Below are 18,687 nucleotides of genomic sequence, written 5' to 3'. Positions count from 1 at the left end.
ACACTCTGGAAACCTATATTATTAGATGCTGTTAGATGATTTACGTCTTCGAAAATATTGTTTTCATGCAATATGAGAAAATGATTTGTTGAAAACATCGGAAAGTTGATTCTTATTCGTTCCCGCTGAACCACGCTCGGGGCTGCATTCCGTATCAGTCATAGCAAAATTTGTTGACTACAACGCCACACTATATAATTTAAATAAATGTAGAAGTGAGTCTGTGAATGGATTCGCAGAGTATGAATGATAAATCGCAAAAAGTGCCTTACTGATATCATATAGTAAATTCAGTATGTGATATCAATTTTCATATAACGAAACAAAAATTTTTGCGTTGAACTGTTGCACGCAGCTACAGAATGAGGCTCCGCAGGGCATGAGTGTTACTTCTTAGTTTTTTAAATAATTCTTTTTATATAATTTCTTTTAGCCAGAAAGAAGAAACCCTGGGACTGAAAGATTCAATAATAAATGATATTAAAATAACATAAAGTAATACATAACGTTAAAAAGCACATACTTTTGAAATGTCAATATTTTAATCCTTTCCTTGAAATTAAATTTGTAAATAAAAAAAATGTACAAAGTCCACTTAATAATAGCTCATATCAGGCAGTTTAATCGTCTATTGTTAAAAGAAAATTTCTTCCAGAGTTTGTTATCAACAATGCAACAATCTTCTCGTATTCCTCATAACGAACTCGAATAAATTTTTCTCTAACAATGGGTGATTGAACTGTCTGTTACGAGTAATTGTTAAGTGAATGCTGTGCTATTTTTATCTGTATATTTAATTTAAAGGAAAGAATTAAATATTAACAAGAATATAATGGAACTGAAACCTTACCACTAAGTTGTAGGATGTTTAGCACCATGTGTAATGTTTGTTTTTATATCTTTACAATAATTAGTAGAATAAAGATAATATATAAATAGGTTAGCAGCTCGTAGACATTACTTTAACTTTTCTCAATGTTCATCATAATTGAAATTAGGTATTAAAGTAGTAACTACGACAAACTATGGCTACAAATGAACGCTTTGAGCTTTGACTACTTAATGTACAAAGGAAAGCCGAAGGGAGGCGGTGGCAAATTGGTGTCAAGATTATCTCCAAACAACAACCGTCATGGATGCTGTAAAGGTGATGGAAGTTTTGCTTAGTGACGAGTTACTTGTGTTTTGTTTAGAGAAGACATATGTGATTGGCATTCTTCCTTAAATAAATGCTTAAATTTGTGTCGGTCTGAAGTGTTATCTAATACAAATGTGCGTTTACCTTGATGTGTTACGTTTGTAGAACGAAGAATACTTGTGAAGTACTCTCTCCACCATTTTTGTAAAACAACATATTTATTTTTAATTTGTTTGTGATTATTCGTTATTGAATGAACTATAAGTATGGCTTCAGAAGAGTTTGAATTTAGAACACCTCCAGAAGCACCTGTATTTGAACCGACAGAAGAAGATTTTGAAGACCCTTTGGCGTATATAGATAGAATACGTCCTGTGGCATCACAGTATGGAATTTGTAAAATTAGACCACCGGCAGTAAGTAAACATGAAATAGTAAATGTGTAATAACTTTTGTGTGTGTTGGTACAATATTTAAAGAGAATTACTTTATTTTGGAGTCCCAAATAATCTGTTGTTTGTGATTCACGTGGGTAACGTGCAATATTGTACTTTCAAAATGGCTGCCTTTTGTTAAATGTCCATGATCATATTTGATGTCGAAGTTACATTGTTTTATTTGTTATGTCTGGAATTCGGTTTGCGGGCTGGCAAATTTGGAATATTATTGTATGTTGAATGAAATAAAGTAACCTGACTCACCTTTAAAACAAAGAGAGGATGAATGTGAATATTTGACAGATGTGGGTGGACATGAGTGCAAGATAGTATTGCCGTATGTCAAGTATATCGACGAAAGTCACTGACATTCTCACGTATGCTTATCCTGCAAGACCTTTGAAAGTTGACGTGCAAATTGAAAATAAGAAAAAATAATAAAGAGACTTTAAGTATAAGAAAAAAATACAATAAACTGCATCCCGCAGTATAGTATGTTAATTGAGTATATCAGTGAACAGTGTAGGAATATGAACGGTATACAGCTTTAATCATATGATTGTAAAGCTCTTAATTCACTGCAAATTAGTATGTCTGTAAACAATAACATATGGAAGAAATGATTTGTTTTGAATCAAAAAAAAAATCGTTCCTACAAAGCTATTTAACGTCTGTATAGTTTATGCGAAACCTCAACCTGGAATCTACATATTTTTGGCACTCTTAATTGTGGATGAACTCGAGGGAACATTATTCTTATTATTAACATTCAAAACTTAGATATTCCTACAAAATCGTAATATGTTTCTGAACGTGTTAAGATTATTTTCTGCAAGGTAATAAAATTCTTCAGTGCATCAACAAAGGCGAGCACGCTAAATTTTCGATTTGTTAGGCAGTTTTTTTTTTTTTTTTTTTTTTTTTTTTTTTTTTTTTTTTTTTTTAACGTTAATCATTCCTAAACAATTAAAATGGAGAATATAATAGTTTTGAGTTCCCAAATAGTACATGTTAGAATCATGATATAAGGAAGAGAATGTTTATACACTAGTACGTTAGCACAGTTTTCTTTAGCCTTTGAAATAATTTGAAAGTAACTTTTAGCAATAGGATCGGTACAGGACTCAGTTCATTTTGTAAAGTTATTTTCTGATTTTTGGCCTTTGTGCCGCAGAGTAAATCCAGTATTTTCTGGCTGAACAACGTGTTTTTTTTTTTTTTGTTTTTTTTCTCATTTATAAGGAAATTCATTGTCGTTACCTTAGAAAGTGTTCCTCAATAATTCCTCGGTGCACATTCATTTTAAGAGGACTTGACCATTTTACGTGTAAATACTGCGTCCGGTAATATTAGGGTGACCAACCGTCCCGTAAAAACGGGATTGTCCCGATTTTTTACTACCATTCCCGGTGTCCCGAAAAATTTTCCCGGGACGCCAAAATGTCCCGTATTTACGTACATTGGGTACAAAAAGTTTCCAATCTAAAATTTCCTAATTTATATTATTATTTTCTAAGATATGTGATTATATTGGAATATGTGTAATTACTGAGCAACGTCATTACTACGTTTGCGATATTGGATGTGGTGGCTGCATTGTTTTCCCTTCTAGGCCTCTCCCTCCAAGACTTCCACTCCGCAGACAACAGTGCAAGAGCTGAAAGTCTTACGAAAAACAAACTGTTTTTACTCTCTGTTTCGGGCGGTGGAAGACTGAGGCGCTGTCGTAAGTACAGTACAGTTTTTCCGTGATTTAATTAAGATGGAACATACTGTCATTTACGAAAGGGGAACAAAGTATAGAACAATAAAACTGAAAGTAAAAAAAAACTCGTTGTAACTGAAATAATGTTTAAAAGTAAAAAAAAAGAAAATAAAGGGAGGTGGAATCCGATGTTGAGAGTAGTTCGTTATAAATTCTGCCGGTGACAGATTTTGTTGATTGACATATTTTAAAACTTTTCTCTCGCTTGGGAGTTCTAATGATTTCAAAATTTCATTTTTTGTTAGTTCCTGATAGTTACTTGTTATTTAATTAATTTCACAACCTTTTCAATAGGTTTTAAAACTAAAAAGAGTAAATTTGCCCTTTTTTGTGAGAGATACAGGGAGAGAGAAAAAAAAATAGAGAACCGAGAGACAAAATATATATTTAGGGGAGCAACCTATCCAAAAGTAAAAAGTTGTCCCGTTTTTTCCAGTTGTTGATTTGGTCACCCTAGGTAATATGCCATTAAAAATTAGTGTAAAATTCAAACCAGCCTGTAATAGCTGATCACTAGAAAGCACGAATTCTAACGAAGCGACTCAGGGCAGGAGAGTAACAGGGAAACCCGAGCGCTAGCAAGGAGAATGCGTTTGTAGGGTGCAGGCGCGTCAGCGATGATGAAATATCGCTTAAGCAAGGGTGTCGCTAAAAACGTTAGGTTTATTTTCTATAATTTTGTATCAATACACTATAAATAATAATACCTCTATCGACACGTTTATCTTCGCAAAAAGAAATATCTTTCACTGCCGCCTTTTCCAATGACATTTCACACCATGGATACGACATTCACAGTTGAAATTATAAATGTTCCTCCATTTCTTCATTTTAATGCCTTGTTATACCTTCTGTTCAATCTCAGTAATTCGTGCCGCTCTACAAAACAATAACTCCTTTTCTTAGGTTGTTATAAAACTCAAAATCAAAATATCACATGATATACCATTTTTGAGTGATGGGAATTAGTTTCCTCATTGTGCCATAATGTCGGACGTCAGCATGTCTCCATTCAAAATAGTACCAATAACACGCACCTTATAACACTTGAAATTATCACATCACACTTCTTTTCTTAGCATAAATTTCATGAAAAATAACCAATTCATCTTTCCTTTCCTGTAAATTTTACGTATTTTTCATATTTCAGGACTTATGGTACTCGTCGCCACTTAAGCCTTTTTTTTTTTTTTTTTTATTACTCAGCCCCTCAATACATTTTGTGATTATGAAGAATTTTAAAAAGAAATTACATATTTTGTCATAGGAATCTCACGCTTCTATCGTAATTATCGTAGATCAGAGCAGGAAATTTAAGGTTTGAACGCAATAGTCAAATCAGAGAGATATATCACCAATTTTCTTTCTAGTTTGAAGGCAAAGTAAAGGCCCATTGCCTATTACTAAAAGAAAATATTTGGTTGCCAATGGCTATCTGACGACCGCTTATTTCGCACCTTACCTTAGGTTCATGGTTGGACAATGTTTCGAGAGAAAAAAAAGAAGCCTTTCGAACATCACACGCACTTCACATGAATGCAAATATTGAGAGAAATGCTACTATTTTCTAGAAATTTAAAACATAATGTTTGGACACCCCTTGCATGTTCTAGAATGCTGATATATCTAGCGTCTAACGATACCACGTTTCCTAAGGTGTACAGGGTGGACCATTAAGCTTGATGGGTCCTTAAAAATCTTAAACTAATGAATGCAAAACGCTGGAATTTCGTACAATGCAAGTATTGACACGGGGACTTGGTTTAATATAATCCTCAGTACCACAAGGTTAACAGCGTTGCCAATCCAACATAGAGTTGTACTTTTATTTTTGTAGTGGCACTACATCAGGTTATTACAATTTCAAATCCACATCTGAAACAAAAATTTAAAATTCCACTTATTGTGTATTGTTGCTAACTAAATACGCTACACTATCACAAACATTGAAAAACAATCAAATTTTGGATGGTTCTGCAATCGTAATTAGCAAGTGAGACGGACTGGGTAACGAACATTCAAAGGATTTTAGTATCGAATACTACGGTCATTGTATGGCGTGTTTCTTACAAGTAGAAACAAAAGTTACAAGTATTTCAAAATTTGGATTTCTTCAAAGGACTTCACTTCGAAAAAGTGTTTAGATAAGTATCACATCCGATTAAGTAGATGGTTTTCAATAGACATATGGATCTTATGCCCTTTACAGCAATTCAATAGCAATGTATTCCGGAGATATTGGAAAAAATGGTAGAAATTTCTATATTGCTTAAAGTGATGTATTTGTGAGACTTTTTTAATTTGCTTAAAGTGTTTTTTTTTTTAATTTACTTTCCTTCTATGGCATTGTAACAATACTTTTTGATTGATATAATTACAAAAAGTTACCGGAACTACATAATTTTAAGCAGTATTACAAAAAGTTATCGGAACTACATAATTTTAAGCAGTGATATCAGGTTACTATAAACGGCACTACGAAATTCATATCTATTGAAACCAATCTATTCAGTTGGATGAGGCGCTTATCTAAGCAATTTTTCGAAATAGAGGCTTTTGAAAATAGTTAAATTTTCAATCCGCTGTACTTTCGTTTCTATTCAGGGGGGCGCGGTGGCTCAGTGGTAGAGCGTTCACCTCCGGTGCTTGGGGTCCTGGGTTCGATCCCAGCTCGCGCCGTGTGGACTTTGTGGTGGACAAACACCGTGCTCGTGGGTTTTCTCGGGGTTCTCCCGTTTCCTCCCACTTTCATCCTTCCACCATTTCACTCATCTCTCATCATCACCGTCTCCTTTAGCCTAACTTCTCATAGGATAGGTTGAGTTCAGAGTTAGCGTTGCGGTCTCTATTGTTTATCTCTGAAAGGTTAAGGTGTTGGTCCGCTAGTTCCGGCTGACGACACTAGAGACTGAATTGAATAAAACTAGGAAGTCCTCAGTTTATATACCGCGGAAGAAATAGTACTGAAACATGGAAAAGTACTACCTATGGTCTCTCAAATCCTAAAACTCGACGTAACCAGAAAAATGTCAGTTAGAGAGAAATACGTTCATCAGCATAAATAACTAGGAAGTTTTTACAGTTCGTTACAACTTGTTGCATACGCAGTTTTACATGACACAGAAGTTATACAAAGGAGACATAGCACTATCTTTTTTGTCTTGTGTGGGCAATTTAACAAGCAGATACAGAAAAAAAAATCAAGAAATCCACGTGCGTGAAATAAAGATTTCGATAAAAAAAAATATATTGATTTCCATTTTTGCATTTTAAGTCCACATTATGTTGCAAAATGCATTTCTAATAGTTCCCCGATTTTATTACTTCATTTTTCGCGGAAGAAATTGGAACTCATGTGGTTGTGATCGTACGTTAAGCTGTAGGTCCACGTCTCATATTGCCTTGGTCCAGAAAGGTACGTTATACTCAGAACCAACCAACGGAATCGGGAATTAAATTGTTACATTGATTGTCCCCTTTTCCCCGTTGAGTGCGGAATTTTTGAGAAATCGGCGACTCTTGGTCACTTCTTTTTAATTTGATCTTAGCTTTAGGGGCCTTTGAAATATATTATTATTGGCAAATAATTTGAACTCCTTTAGGGTATGCATTTCGATCAAAATAAAATTATGAAAACATGGCCCGAACTAAGTGCTTTTGTAAATACAGTGGAGTCCCTGTAATCCGAACATCCGGTTAATCCGAACAGGTCCGTGAAAAAAAAAATATTTTATTTTTTGTGGCGAAAATACGCAGTTTTGGGAAATTTATAACTAAAAGGATGAAAATGGGGCCATGTTTTCGTGGAAAATAAAGTAAACTTTCGCTAAATACAGTTTTTTTTCTTTAATACCTGTATTTAAACCTTAAGCTACATTACAACAATTACACAAAGTTTAATATAGAGTACAGTACGTAGTGTACAATATTGAAACTTACAGATTTATTATGAGTGAAATTGTAGCTCACAAATTGTAGCGTTGCCAACATTTAACTCTGCGGCCAAATTAGTCACACTTTCACCTTTATCTAAACGCTTTAGAGCGTCTAGATTATCTTTAAGAATAAGGTTAGTATGCTTACGCGTACTCGCCATAACAATCAGCTTTCGCACTGTAATACGCAAATGCTCAAAACAGGAAACAACGTTTGCACTGAGACAACAGCTGACAAAGTGCCGACCGCTGCAGAGTGAACTACACAAAGATAATAATGCCCTTAACGGAAAGATTTGTAAGTACTGTACGTACTGTACACGGAAAAAGAAAGGCATAAAGTTTTTCCAGCATTTTCAATATTTTACCAATTTAATATATATACTGTTACAACGATTAAATCACTGGTTCCTTTTGTAATAAATTTGAGCCATTAAATAATACACACTCCGTCCTTTTTTGATTCCATTTATTTATATATTTATCTATGTTGTCCTGACAACGACGTTCCAAAGTCTTATTATTTAACATTATCGACAATCATATTATTTGAAACATTTCTTTCTCTTCTTCTGCAGCCAGCATAGTACATATTTAGAATAACTTATGACCCAAAATTACAAATATACAATGTACTGTTGTATATTATGGCGCCCGACGGACTTTTCTTTTTATTCATTAACTTCATAAAAAGAAAAATAACTCTGGACCGTTTACATATACATGTTACATATACATGTTGTATATTATGGCGCCCGACGGACTTTTCTTTTTATTCATTAACTTCATAAAAAGAAAAATAACTCTGGACCGTTTACATATACATGTCAATCATTCGAGTTTTCGAATGCACCTCGTATACTAAAAAAAATTACAATTCTTATAATTATACATATATTATACTTAATTTTATCACAATATTATATCATATTTATTTTAAACTTCCTCATCATCTTCATTTATTTATACGTTTCAACGACGATAAGGCACATTCGAAATTTGATTTACAAGTTATTTGATTTTAGGTCCTTTTTCGGGTCCATTAAATGCTGGTTACAAGCTATTTATTTACTTAGGCTTCGTAAAGAATATTTCGAGAAAGATGTATGTGATATTTATACAGTTATTCTTTGAACACAACATCGAATATAAGATATAAACAAAATATAGATTAAGATTGAAATATCGATAATAATCAGGACATAACATAATAATTAACGTCTTTTTAACATCATAGAACTCAAATAAGATACGAATAACAAACGAAATTATAGTGAAAGCAAAATCAATTGAATACGATCTTCTCGGACATCGAAAATCCATCCTAAGTTACATGACCAACAAATTCCTTATAGAAAACAAAACTTATTAACTTCAATATATATCCTCGCATTACAAAGATACTTTTAAATATACTTCAATAACATGGAACACGAATAATGAGATTGATAATACAAATGTCAAATAAAACACATAACATTAAGGCACTGTCCATATTAAAAATTAATTTGATATGTCCTTTCAGACGCCCCTACATTAGGTTAAGTCACATGACCAATGCATTTGTTTGGGTTGCATCGAAAGTTCGACAAACCGGAATACAGTCTTGCGCGTTATTTACATCTACAGTTCTTTGTTTCTTACTTGAGAATTTTCGTCATCTATGGGATTTCTACAAAATCTCCATCGAATGTAATTAGATCTAATGCTTACATGCTTCTTAGGTGAACGTAATCTTACTACACTAGAATTAGGTCGAGTCACACAATCCCATTTATCGTCACTACTAAGGTTGAGTTCGGTTATCTTACCGGTAACACTAGGTTCAGTTCTCATTCGTTTTACTGGTGGCGAGATGTGTCTGTACCTATTCTTTCTACAATATTCACAGTAATTTGTCCTACCACGGTTTCTGTTCCATGGAATCTTCCTCTGGTCATCTGATGTCCCTCTGTCCTCAAATTTTTCAAGAAATCCCCTCGCTGTTATGTCTTCAGGTACACCATTAAATTTTGTAAGTGATTTCACTTCACTAAATCGCAAAGATTTACTTGTATTAACCCTTAAATACCTGTGACGGGCCCGCTTCTGATAAGATGATCGCCTCACTCTTCTTTCTCCTTCTGTAGTATCTTCATTACAACTCGAGGATTGGTTACCTTCAAGAATTGTTCTGGGATGACGTGTAGATTCCCAACCGATAGATGTAGGATGTACAGGATTCATGTGCCCACCATCTTACACGGCACCTTTTTGAATACGCTTTTCTTTAATGAAGTTCAATTCATCCTGCAATCGTTTAATTCGGTTGTCGTGTTCTACCACAGTCTCGATAACATCCACAGAATCTTGAATCTCTGTGCATCTCCGAACTATCTTGCCCATTTCCTCATCATAATGTTCGAATTTGACTACAATTCGTTGGTTCATTTGTTGCAATTGTTGTTGTGAGCCATCATTACGATGTTGCAATTGTTCTAATCGCTCATCAAAATGTTGAGCTTGTTGATTCACCTTTTGATCCAACCTTTCCAATTGCTGGTTCACCTTAGCAAACTGTTCAGCTTGGTCCTGAGCCTGTTCTTTGATTTGCTGTGATTGGTCTTCGAGTTGCCGTGATATTTCTTTTAAAGCTTCCAACATGTCGGATGAATTTATTACTTGGTTGTCCATTGTTCCACTATCGGTAACATTCATAATGTTCCTATATATAATTCGACCACTTCGTAAAAAAAGTACAATTAATATATGGCTCAATCTTGATCGCTTTTTACTATGCTTCGAAAACGATACAATTACTTTTCCTTTCCACTGTCGGGTTTTCGGCACCATATACAACGATTAAATCACTGGTTCCTTTTGTAATAAATTTGATCCATTAAATAATACACACTCCGTCCTTTTTTGATTCCATTTATTTATATATTTATCTATGTTGTTCTGACAACGACGTTCCTGAGTCTTATTATTTAACATTATCGACAATCATATTATTTGAAACATTTCTTTCTCTTCTTCTGCAGCCAGCATAGTACATATTTAGAATAACTTATGACCCAAAATTACAAATATACAATGTACTGTTGTACTGTGGTTAGAAAACATGTTTTGAAATACTATACGCTATGTATCAGAACACAATAGACCTGTTCACCCGGTTCAAACCGCGATTTTACTGTTATTCCTGCTAATCCGAACAGGGTTCGGTCCCAATTAGTTCGGATTAGCGGGATTCCACTGTAATTAATATTTTTGTGGCAGTGTGTATACTAATTTATTAAAATTAAAATAAGTCGTAACAGCTTCAGTAACTTAACGTTATCTTCATCAGACATTAACTGATAGTTAACGACTGATGAAGATAACGTTAAATTATTGAAACTGTTACGTCTTATTTTCATGAATAAGTATATACTCTGGTCAGAAACGTATTAATTGTTTAAGTAATAGTTACAAAGTCAATATGGATGAAGTTACATGTAAGTGCTTTCTATGCTCAAAAATTCATCCAAACGGTTCAGCCATTTCCTCACACTGAACACTTTATAAGTACAAAATCGAAAGTTTAAATATTTTGGAAGTCGATCCCTTATCTCCTTACAAGAAAATTTAAAATTTTCGAAAACGTTATTGAACTTCTATTGAGAAGTTTATGCCGAATTTCATTTTCCTAGCTTAAGAGGTTCGTGGGAAACTTTTTCAGGAATTATTTTCAAACTCTTCTACTCCCTTTGTATACTATTTAAATAAAAGTGATGTGAAAAAAGATAGATGGGCATCGCTATCGAGGCTCCACTGTCAGATACCTCGAGAAATTCTGCATATTGTAGGCTATATATTTGTCAAAACTCATTCAGATACTAGTAGTATTACATACTATGAAGAAAAAATATTTTCAAACTATTTAAAAATTTGAAACCTAAAACAACTAAAAATTCAATTAGGAACCTTCTGCTTAGGCCTATATCTTTATTATCATAGCTCCATGATTCGTAAGTGATTGTCGTACAAATAAAGCGCTCATTCGAATATATACACTTGTCGCGATCCACGAGCTCGGGAGAAATTCTAGAAATTTTCCAAAAATGAGTGTGTGAAAATTATATTTTATTTTTTATTTTTAACTTTTTTTTTATTAGCTCCCGTCATAAGGTACGGGAGCTTATAGTTTCACTCCAGGTGTATATGTGTGTGTATGTGATACTCTCTTTGCAGGATTTACCCAAGTGGGCCGAGCCCGAAAAGACCCGGTTCCTTTTTTCGGGTTGGACCTACCTGAAAAAACCCACCAGGGTTTTTGAGCTTTTTGTTAGTATACTATCTGAACCTGCACAATCTACACAGCGCATCATTCACATATGGGCTTGAATCTCCTTGTTATCCCTCACATCTGTACATGTCCCTTTACAGACACGAGTGAAAGACTTGATTTTTTTTCGATCACATTTTCAATATCTCGCACTGTTTGCAAGGTTTGAGCCTACTTCCGGTTGAAGTTTTCAATTTATATATGATCAGTGTTTTCCTTCTTTTTGGATGTAGTATGTAATAAGCAAATATATTACACACACAATAAATTATAATGTCAGTGATATATGGTGTTCATTGGGCAAAACACTCCAAACAATAAAGATTCAACTTAGACTGGAGAAATGGTTTTCCTTAGTTTTTCAGTACAATTTGGCCATGCAACAAACGCCTGAGAGATATGCAACCTCTGTATACAATTATGTGGTGTTGGAATGTATAATGCGTATTCTTCAGTAAAATTTGGTTTTCCAACAACAGCTTAGTTCAGTTATTTGTTGCTACCCTTCAAATGAGCATTCTGTAGAATCAACACCAGCAATAGTGAAAAAAATTCTTGTCAAATTTGAAAGCTTAATGTTTGGAGTTCCGAAGACTACGTAACGCTTACTATTTCAAGTGCCCAATTCAAAATTCCGTAGTAGTTGAAATTTCGATGTACAGGGTGATCCGAAGGTATGCGTACCCCCCTATAATTTTAACAGTATAGTGTTAGTTATGGTAGAATGTCTGTAGATAGTTACCTTGAAGTCTTAAGAGTCATAAGCATCGTTATGATCACCATGCATGTAACACAATTGAATTCTGTGCCAAGTTGTCGCAGATGTTTGGCGGAGATACTTCGGAATAACGAGGGTGAAGGCGTGTTCCACAGCTGCTCGTAATTCCTGTGTTGTGTGACAGTGTTTCATACTTGTTGCTTTATGAAACCCCAGAGAGCATTGTCTGGCGTTGTCAGATCGAGACTTCTTGGAGGCTAGGCAAAGGGAGCTGGTAAAATGCATAACCTCTTCCAATCCAGCGGCCAGGAAATGTCTGATTCAGGTAATTGCACACATGAATCGCGAAGTGCGCTGGTACTCCATCCTGCTGTATCACAACAGTCTCTTTGATACCATTTTCTTCCAGTTGAGGCACCAACAACGCATCAAGCATCTCCAGGTAAGGATGTCCATTTAACATCCTAAAACCGTCAGAAAACACCAATTAGGGGTACGCCTACTTCCGGACGACGCTGTACAGTAAAGAAAGCTGCATTTTCGAGGAAAGAAACCGTCGTGAAAGTAATACTCGGGAAATACCCGCAATTGAACGCACAAAGCATCGGAAGTGAATACTTCAACAATAACATCATTTACGCTGGAAAATATTTAATTTTATTCAGGATATTTTGAAACACTTACTTTATAAAATATGGATTATATCTTTAATTGCTTTAAATTAATTTTCTGGCAAGAATCGTCTTGCAACAAGTGCTCGGGAAATTCCCGTAATTGAACGTACAAAGTATCGGAAGTGAACTTCAACAAAACATTTGGCGAATGTCACTGAGACTTCTAGGATGATTCGATCTACATTTGTTCATTCGTCCTTTAGATCATTAGACGAATATCAGCTCTGACCGCTTTTCCCCTTGGAGCCTATCCGCCCCTGGTGTACCACATACTACAGGGTGCCACTTTCGGTCTTTAAGTTTAAATTTTTAGGGTACAAGCGCGAGACACTCTAAATTTCCTGTATAGATTTTGGCGGCATACCAACGTAAAATTTCAAAATGGCGGCCTTTTTTCAAAATAGCTTTTACCCACGCTACAAAGCGCAATTTTCGGTCTTATAAGTGTGTGTATGTATGTATATGTATGTATGTATGTATGTATGTATGTATGTATGTATGTATGTATGTATGTATGTATGTATGTATGTATGTATGTATGTATGTATGTATGTATGTATGTATGTATGTATGTATGTATGTATGTATGTATGTATGTATGTATGTATGTATGTATGTATGTATGTATGTATGTATGTATGTATGTATGTATGTATGTATGTATGTATGTATGTATGTATGTATGTATGTATGTATGTATGTATGTATGTATGTATGTATGTATGTATGTATGTATGTATGTATGTATGTATGTATGTATGTATGTATGTATGTATGTATGTATGTATGTATGTATGTATGTATGTATGTATGTATGTATGTATGTATGTATGTATGTATGTATGTATGTATGTATGTATGTATGTATGTATGTATGTATGTATGTATGTATGTATGTATGTATGTATGTATGTATGTATGTATGTATGTATGTATGTATGTATGTATGTATGTATGTATGTATGTATGTATGTATGTATGTATGTATGTATGTATGTATGTATGTATGTATGTATGTATGTATGTATGTATGTATGTATGTATGTATGTATGTATGTATGTATGTATGTATGTATGTATGTATGTATGTATGTATGTATGTATGTATGTATGTATGTATGTATGTATGTATGTATGTATGTATGTATGTATGTATGTATGTATGTATGTATGTATGTATGTATGTATGTATGTATGTATGTATGTATGTATGTATGTATGTATGTATGTATGTATGTATGTATGTATGTATGTATGTATGTATGTATGTATGTATGTATGTATGTATGTATGTATGTATGTATGTATGTATGTATGTATGTATGTATGTATGTATGTATGTATGTATGTATGTATGTATGTATGTATGTATGTATGTATGTATGTATGTATGTATGTATGTATGTATGTATGTATGTATGTATGTATGTATGTATGTATGTATGTATGTATGTATGTATGTATGTATGTATGTATGTATGTATGTATGTATGTATGTATGTATGTATGTATGTATGTATGTATGTATGTATGTATGTATGTATGTATGTATGTATGTATGTATGTATGTATGTATGTATGTATGTATGTATGTATGTATGTATGTATGTATGTATGTATGTATGTATGTATGTATGTATGTATGTATGTATGTATGTATGTATGTATGTATGTATGTATGTATGTATGTATGTATGTATGTATGTATGTATGTATGTATGTATGTATGTATGTATGTATGTATGTATGTATGTATGTATGTATGTATGTATGTATGTATGTATGTATGTATGTATGTATGTATGTATGTATGTATGTATGTATGTATGTATGTATGTATGTATGTATGTATGTATGTATGTATGTATGTATGTATGTATGTATGTATGTATGTATGTATGTATGTATGTATGTATGTATGTATGTATGTATGTATGTATGTATGTATGTATGTATGTATGTATGTATGTATGTATGTATGTATGTATGTATGTATGTATGTATGTATGTATGTATGTATGTATGTATGTATGTATGTATGTATGTATGTATGTATGTATGTATGTATGTATGTATGTATGCGCGCCTGCCTTTCATGTGATACAGGAATGACTAATTTGTCTGTCTGACCGTCATCATTGGTTAGCATCCCATGAACTGGGTCCAAAAAAATACGAAACCAACACTGCATCAGAAGAAGGTCTTCCTGTGTGTTCGGTAGACTGCTCGCGGCATCGTGCATCGGGAAGTGGTACCAGGTTGTCAAAGCATCAATGCAACTGTCAGCAGTTGAGCCGTGTTCAAGAACAACTCAAAATTCTGGAGCCAGCACTTCTGAATCGCAAAGGGGCTTTCCTACAGGACAACGCTAAGCCCCACGTGGGTAGGAAGAACCGGGGCACTATTCTACGCCTTCAGTGGGAAACATTTGCATCCGCCATTCTCTCCGGGCATTGCACCGTCCGATTATCACCTGTTCCAATCCTTGGTCAATCACCTTAGAGGACGCCAGTTCAGATCCCTAGTAGAAGTGCGAAATGCACTTGATACGCCCACCAAGTTCTAACGCGATGGAATCCACTGCCTTCCAGAATGTTGGCAGAAGGTCATCGATGCTGATGCGAAATATTTTGATCTTGCGAGTACATCTTAGGTGACAAATCGATGTTCGAAAGTGGTCGCTGAAAAAGCGATAGAACTTTCTTGGTTACCTTTATGGGTCTCACGGCTGCTGGTCGACGCTTTGGCAATTGCTGATGTATTTGATAGCATTTATTGTTACTTGTGAATCGGGTGGCAAGAAGAACAACAGTGTAATTAAGTAACCTATTAATCTTGTTAACGATTTCAACCACCGTATGATCTAAGGATTTTAAAAGAGTGCAAATAAAATTAGCTTGTCTTCAATATATTTATTGCGTCACAATCCGGATAATTTGAAATTGAAAACTGTTGCCTCTTGAGATTGTGTTTAATAAGTGAATTGTTTGCTAAGAAAATATGAAGAGCTCTAAAATCATTGGATGAACTCTAGAAAACTTTATATTATTGACATTGAAAAGGGGGGAGGGGCGTGTCCGCAAAATTTTGGTAATATATTTCTGAATGTTCTCATATTATCTCTGTAGGACAGTAAAATCCGGGGTCGCATGCGTCTTTACAGGTATTTCTTTACCATATATCAGTAACGAATTTGGAACACTTCTCTATTAATCTCGGAATTGGGGTAAGTATAGATATGATTAACAGTGGCTTCTTTTTTTCTTCAGAAATTTCACAATTTACGGACTTCAGCCAGAAAACCCCCTCTCTTTAACCGCCACTGCCTTATATAATAATAAGCTACAGTATGATTCTCATACAAATATGAGTAACTTATCTGACATTCCCATTTCAGTTGCTATTTTCTTCCATTCTCTGTTTAAAACGTGCCTATTATGTTTGTTTCTTATCCCATATTGCTGGAACATTCCTCACTAGTTCTGTTAATATGTCATTCATAATCAAATATAATAGTGCAGCAAAACCTCAGGCATAGGCACACACAATCCTCTGCAGACGAAATTCCAAACAAATGAAGCCTTTATTCCGTGCAGCGCTTCAGGGAGAACCAATGAGAACACGAGCCACAGTGATGCTTCCGCTGAACATCGATGTAAAAACAAACTCGGTTGTTCATCATCGCGACCACTAATTCACCCTCGCGGTCGACCTCTAGGTCGCGATGTAGCGTACATCTTCGGCATGCACTCACCCACTTGAATACATGTGTTTGTGCCAGTATCGAGAGTGCGACCGCGACTTAAACCTCGACTTCGATCGCGAGGTCTCTTCGGCATGTTCGTACCCTTAGGCAGCTTTCGTTCATCGTAAACATTAGTTAATCCCAAATAATGAGAAAAGCTTTACGAGTTCAGAAGTTGCACAATTTAAAATTTCGATATAAAAATGAGCATAATAGGGTACCACAGTTTGGTTAACATTCGAAACAAGCTCAAAGTGGACTTTTTAATAGCGTGAATAGTGATGAATCTCTTATTAACTAGATTGTACTGGTACGGGAATGATTCATTTTGAAAGGTTATTATTATTATTATTATTATTATTATTATTATTATTATTATTATTATTATTATTATTACTCGGGATTAACAATACGTTTTTGAAAAATTAAAATTCCCTTGTGTTCAGTATATTTATTGCTTCACAGTCGGTTTAATCAATGATTTCTTAATATAGCGGGTAGGCTTATCTATATTTCCTTAGTGTAATAAATACCACCAACTTCTTATGTTGAAGGTCATGTGTATTCAATGTAATATTCTGACGTTTTTAATAAGTTAACTGTAAGGTAAGGAAGTGTGAGGAATTGTTTTAAAGTGAATATATCTCTCCCATAGTCACAAATCGCGAGAAGTACAATAATTGAAATATGCTTATCTAAGCTGTTCCATATTACACTTGCCTAACTCCCCCTTGCATGAACAAGGCTATATGAGATGGGTCGTACTGCTTAAAATGAAAAGTTAGTTTGGTTGGAATTCAGTCTCCCTTTCGGCGCCGAGTATATATGACATGTGAAGCTACAACTTAACGTGGGATCCGAACCACTTGAACTCCCTCCGAGGATCAAACCCATGTCTCACGCGGTGAAGGCACATACGCTAACCACATAACCACCAGTGGATTCGAAAGTTTGTGTAGCTTGTGATAAAACAGGGTGTCTATCGGTCACGAAAGTCATGAAAAAGTCACGAAATCAGTAAACGGTCATGAAAGACAAGAAAAAGTCACGAAATTTAGCTTTAAGGTCAAGAAAGCCAAGAAATTTAGCTTTAAGGTCACGATTTTTTATCTGGAGAAATATGGTATAGACTGGAAAATGTTGTTCTATAAAACGTCAAAATTCACCGTCAAAAATGTCTATTTTTGGCTTTAGACCCTACCAAATCGCAAGCAAAGCACGTTTCTATCGTATGCATGAAAATTTACAGCCAAATTTGCTCTTCAGAATGTTAACTAAATTTTATGGTTTGGGAAAGAAAAGGTTACGAAATTTCATTTTGGAATTGAATATACACGCTGTAAAAGGCAAATTACGTGATCAACATGATACATAACACTTCAAAAGTGCAGTTGTTAACTGGAACAGTTGTTCCTTTCCACGCTGTGGAAGCTTTTCTCAAAATGCAAAACAGTCATTGCTAAATATTGAAAGCGGTGTATTTATTAATCCTGTTACAGATGGTTACAGAACTGTTTCTGGTTACAGATGTTCCGACTAAAACATGAATGAGGTGGATATAGTCCTTTGTTTTGAGTTCTATCACCAACTTGCCTACTAATAAAACGTATATACGACTAATTTTTGTACAACGAAAATTTGGTTTCTGTCTTGCCGTCTTGCCCGAAACCCACTCAGTTCACGAGTGTTATTTGCTACCTCTTCACAATTCATTTCTTCATCATCAGTTTTTTTACAGCGTCTCGTTTAGTCAAAAGAGCACAATTGTTAGAAGTAAAGCTCAATAAATAAATAACTTTTTCAAAAAACATAGTTGCACCAACCTTAAAATACTGTAAATGTCAGGGAATTAAAGTACGATGTTTTACTTCTCAGAACTCATTTCTCTTTTTGCCTTACCCGACTTTTTGGTAGAAGATATTTTATAAAATAGGTTAGTTTGTTTCGCAAAACTTCTCTACCTACA

The 18,687-nt window shown here is 34.5% G+C and overlaps 1 protein-coding gene across 3 annotated transcripts in view; it reads left to right on the top strand.

Annotated features, from left to right (window-relative positions):
• Nucleotides 1-1,064: 1,064 nt before the first annotated feature.
• The window catches only part of LOC145688519 (lysine-specific demethylase 5A-like), a 155,794-nt gene continuing 138,171 nt past the window's right edge, over nt 1,065-18,687 (top strand). For 2 of the 3 annotated variants that reach the window (XM_081762872.1, XM_081762870.1), the window contains exon 1: nt 1,065-1,554. In XM_081762872.1, the coding sequence (XP_081618998.1) occupies nt 1,405-1,554 (150 nt within the window). In that variant the 5' untranslated portion in view covers nt 1,065-1,404. The remainder of the gene's footprint in view (nt 1,555-18,687) is intronic. The other variant, XM_081762871.1, reaches the window with a different exon arrangement.

This window comes from Thermobia domestica, chromosome 6 (genome assembly GCF_964235325.1).
Source record: "Thermobia domestica chromosome 6, izTheDome1.hap1.1, whole genome shotgun sequence".
NCBI lineage: Eukaryota > Metazoa > Arthropoda > Insecta > Zygentoma > Lepismatidae > Thermobia > Thermobia domestica.
The sequence above is the reverse complement of the archived record's forward strand: the minus strand, read 5'-3'. Positions and strand labels throughout refer to the sequence as shown.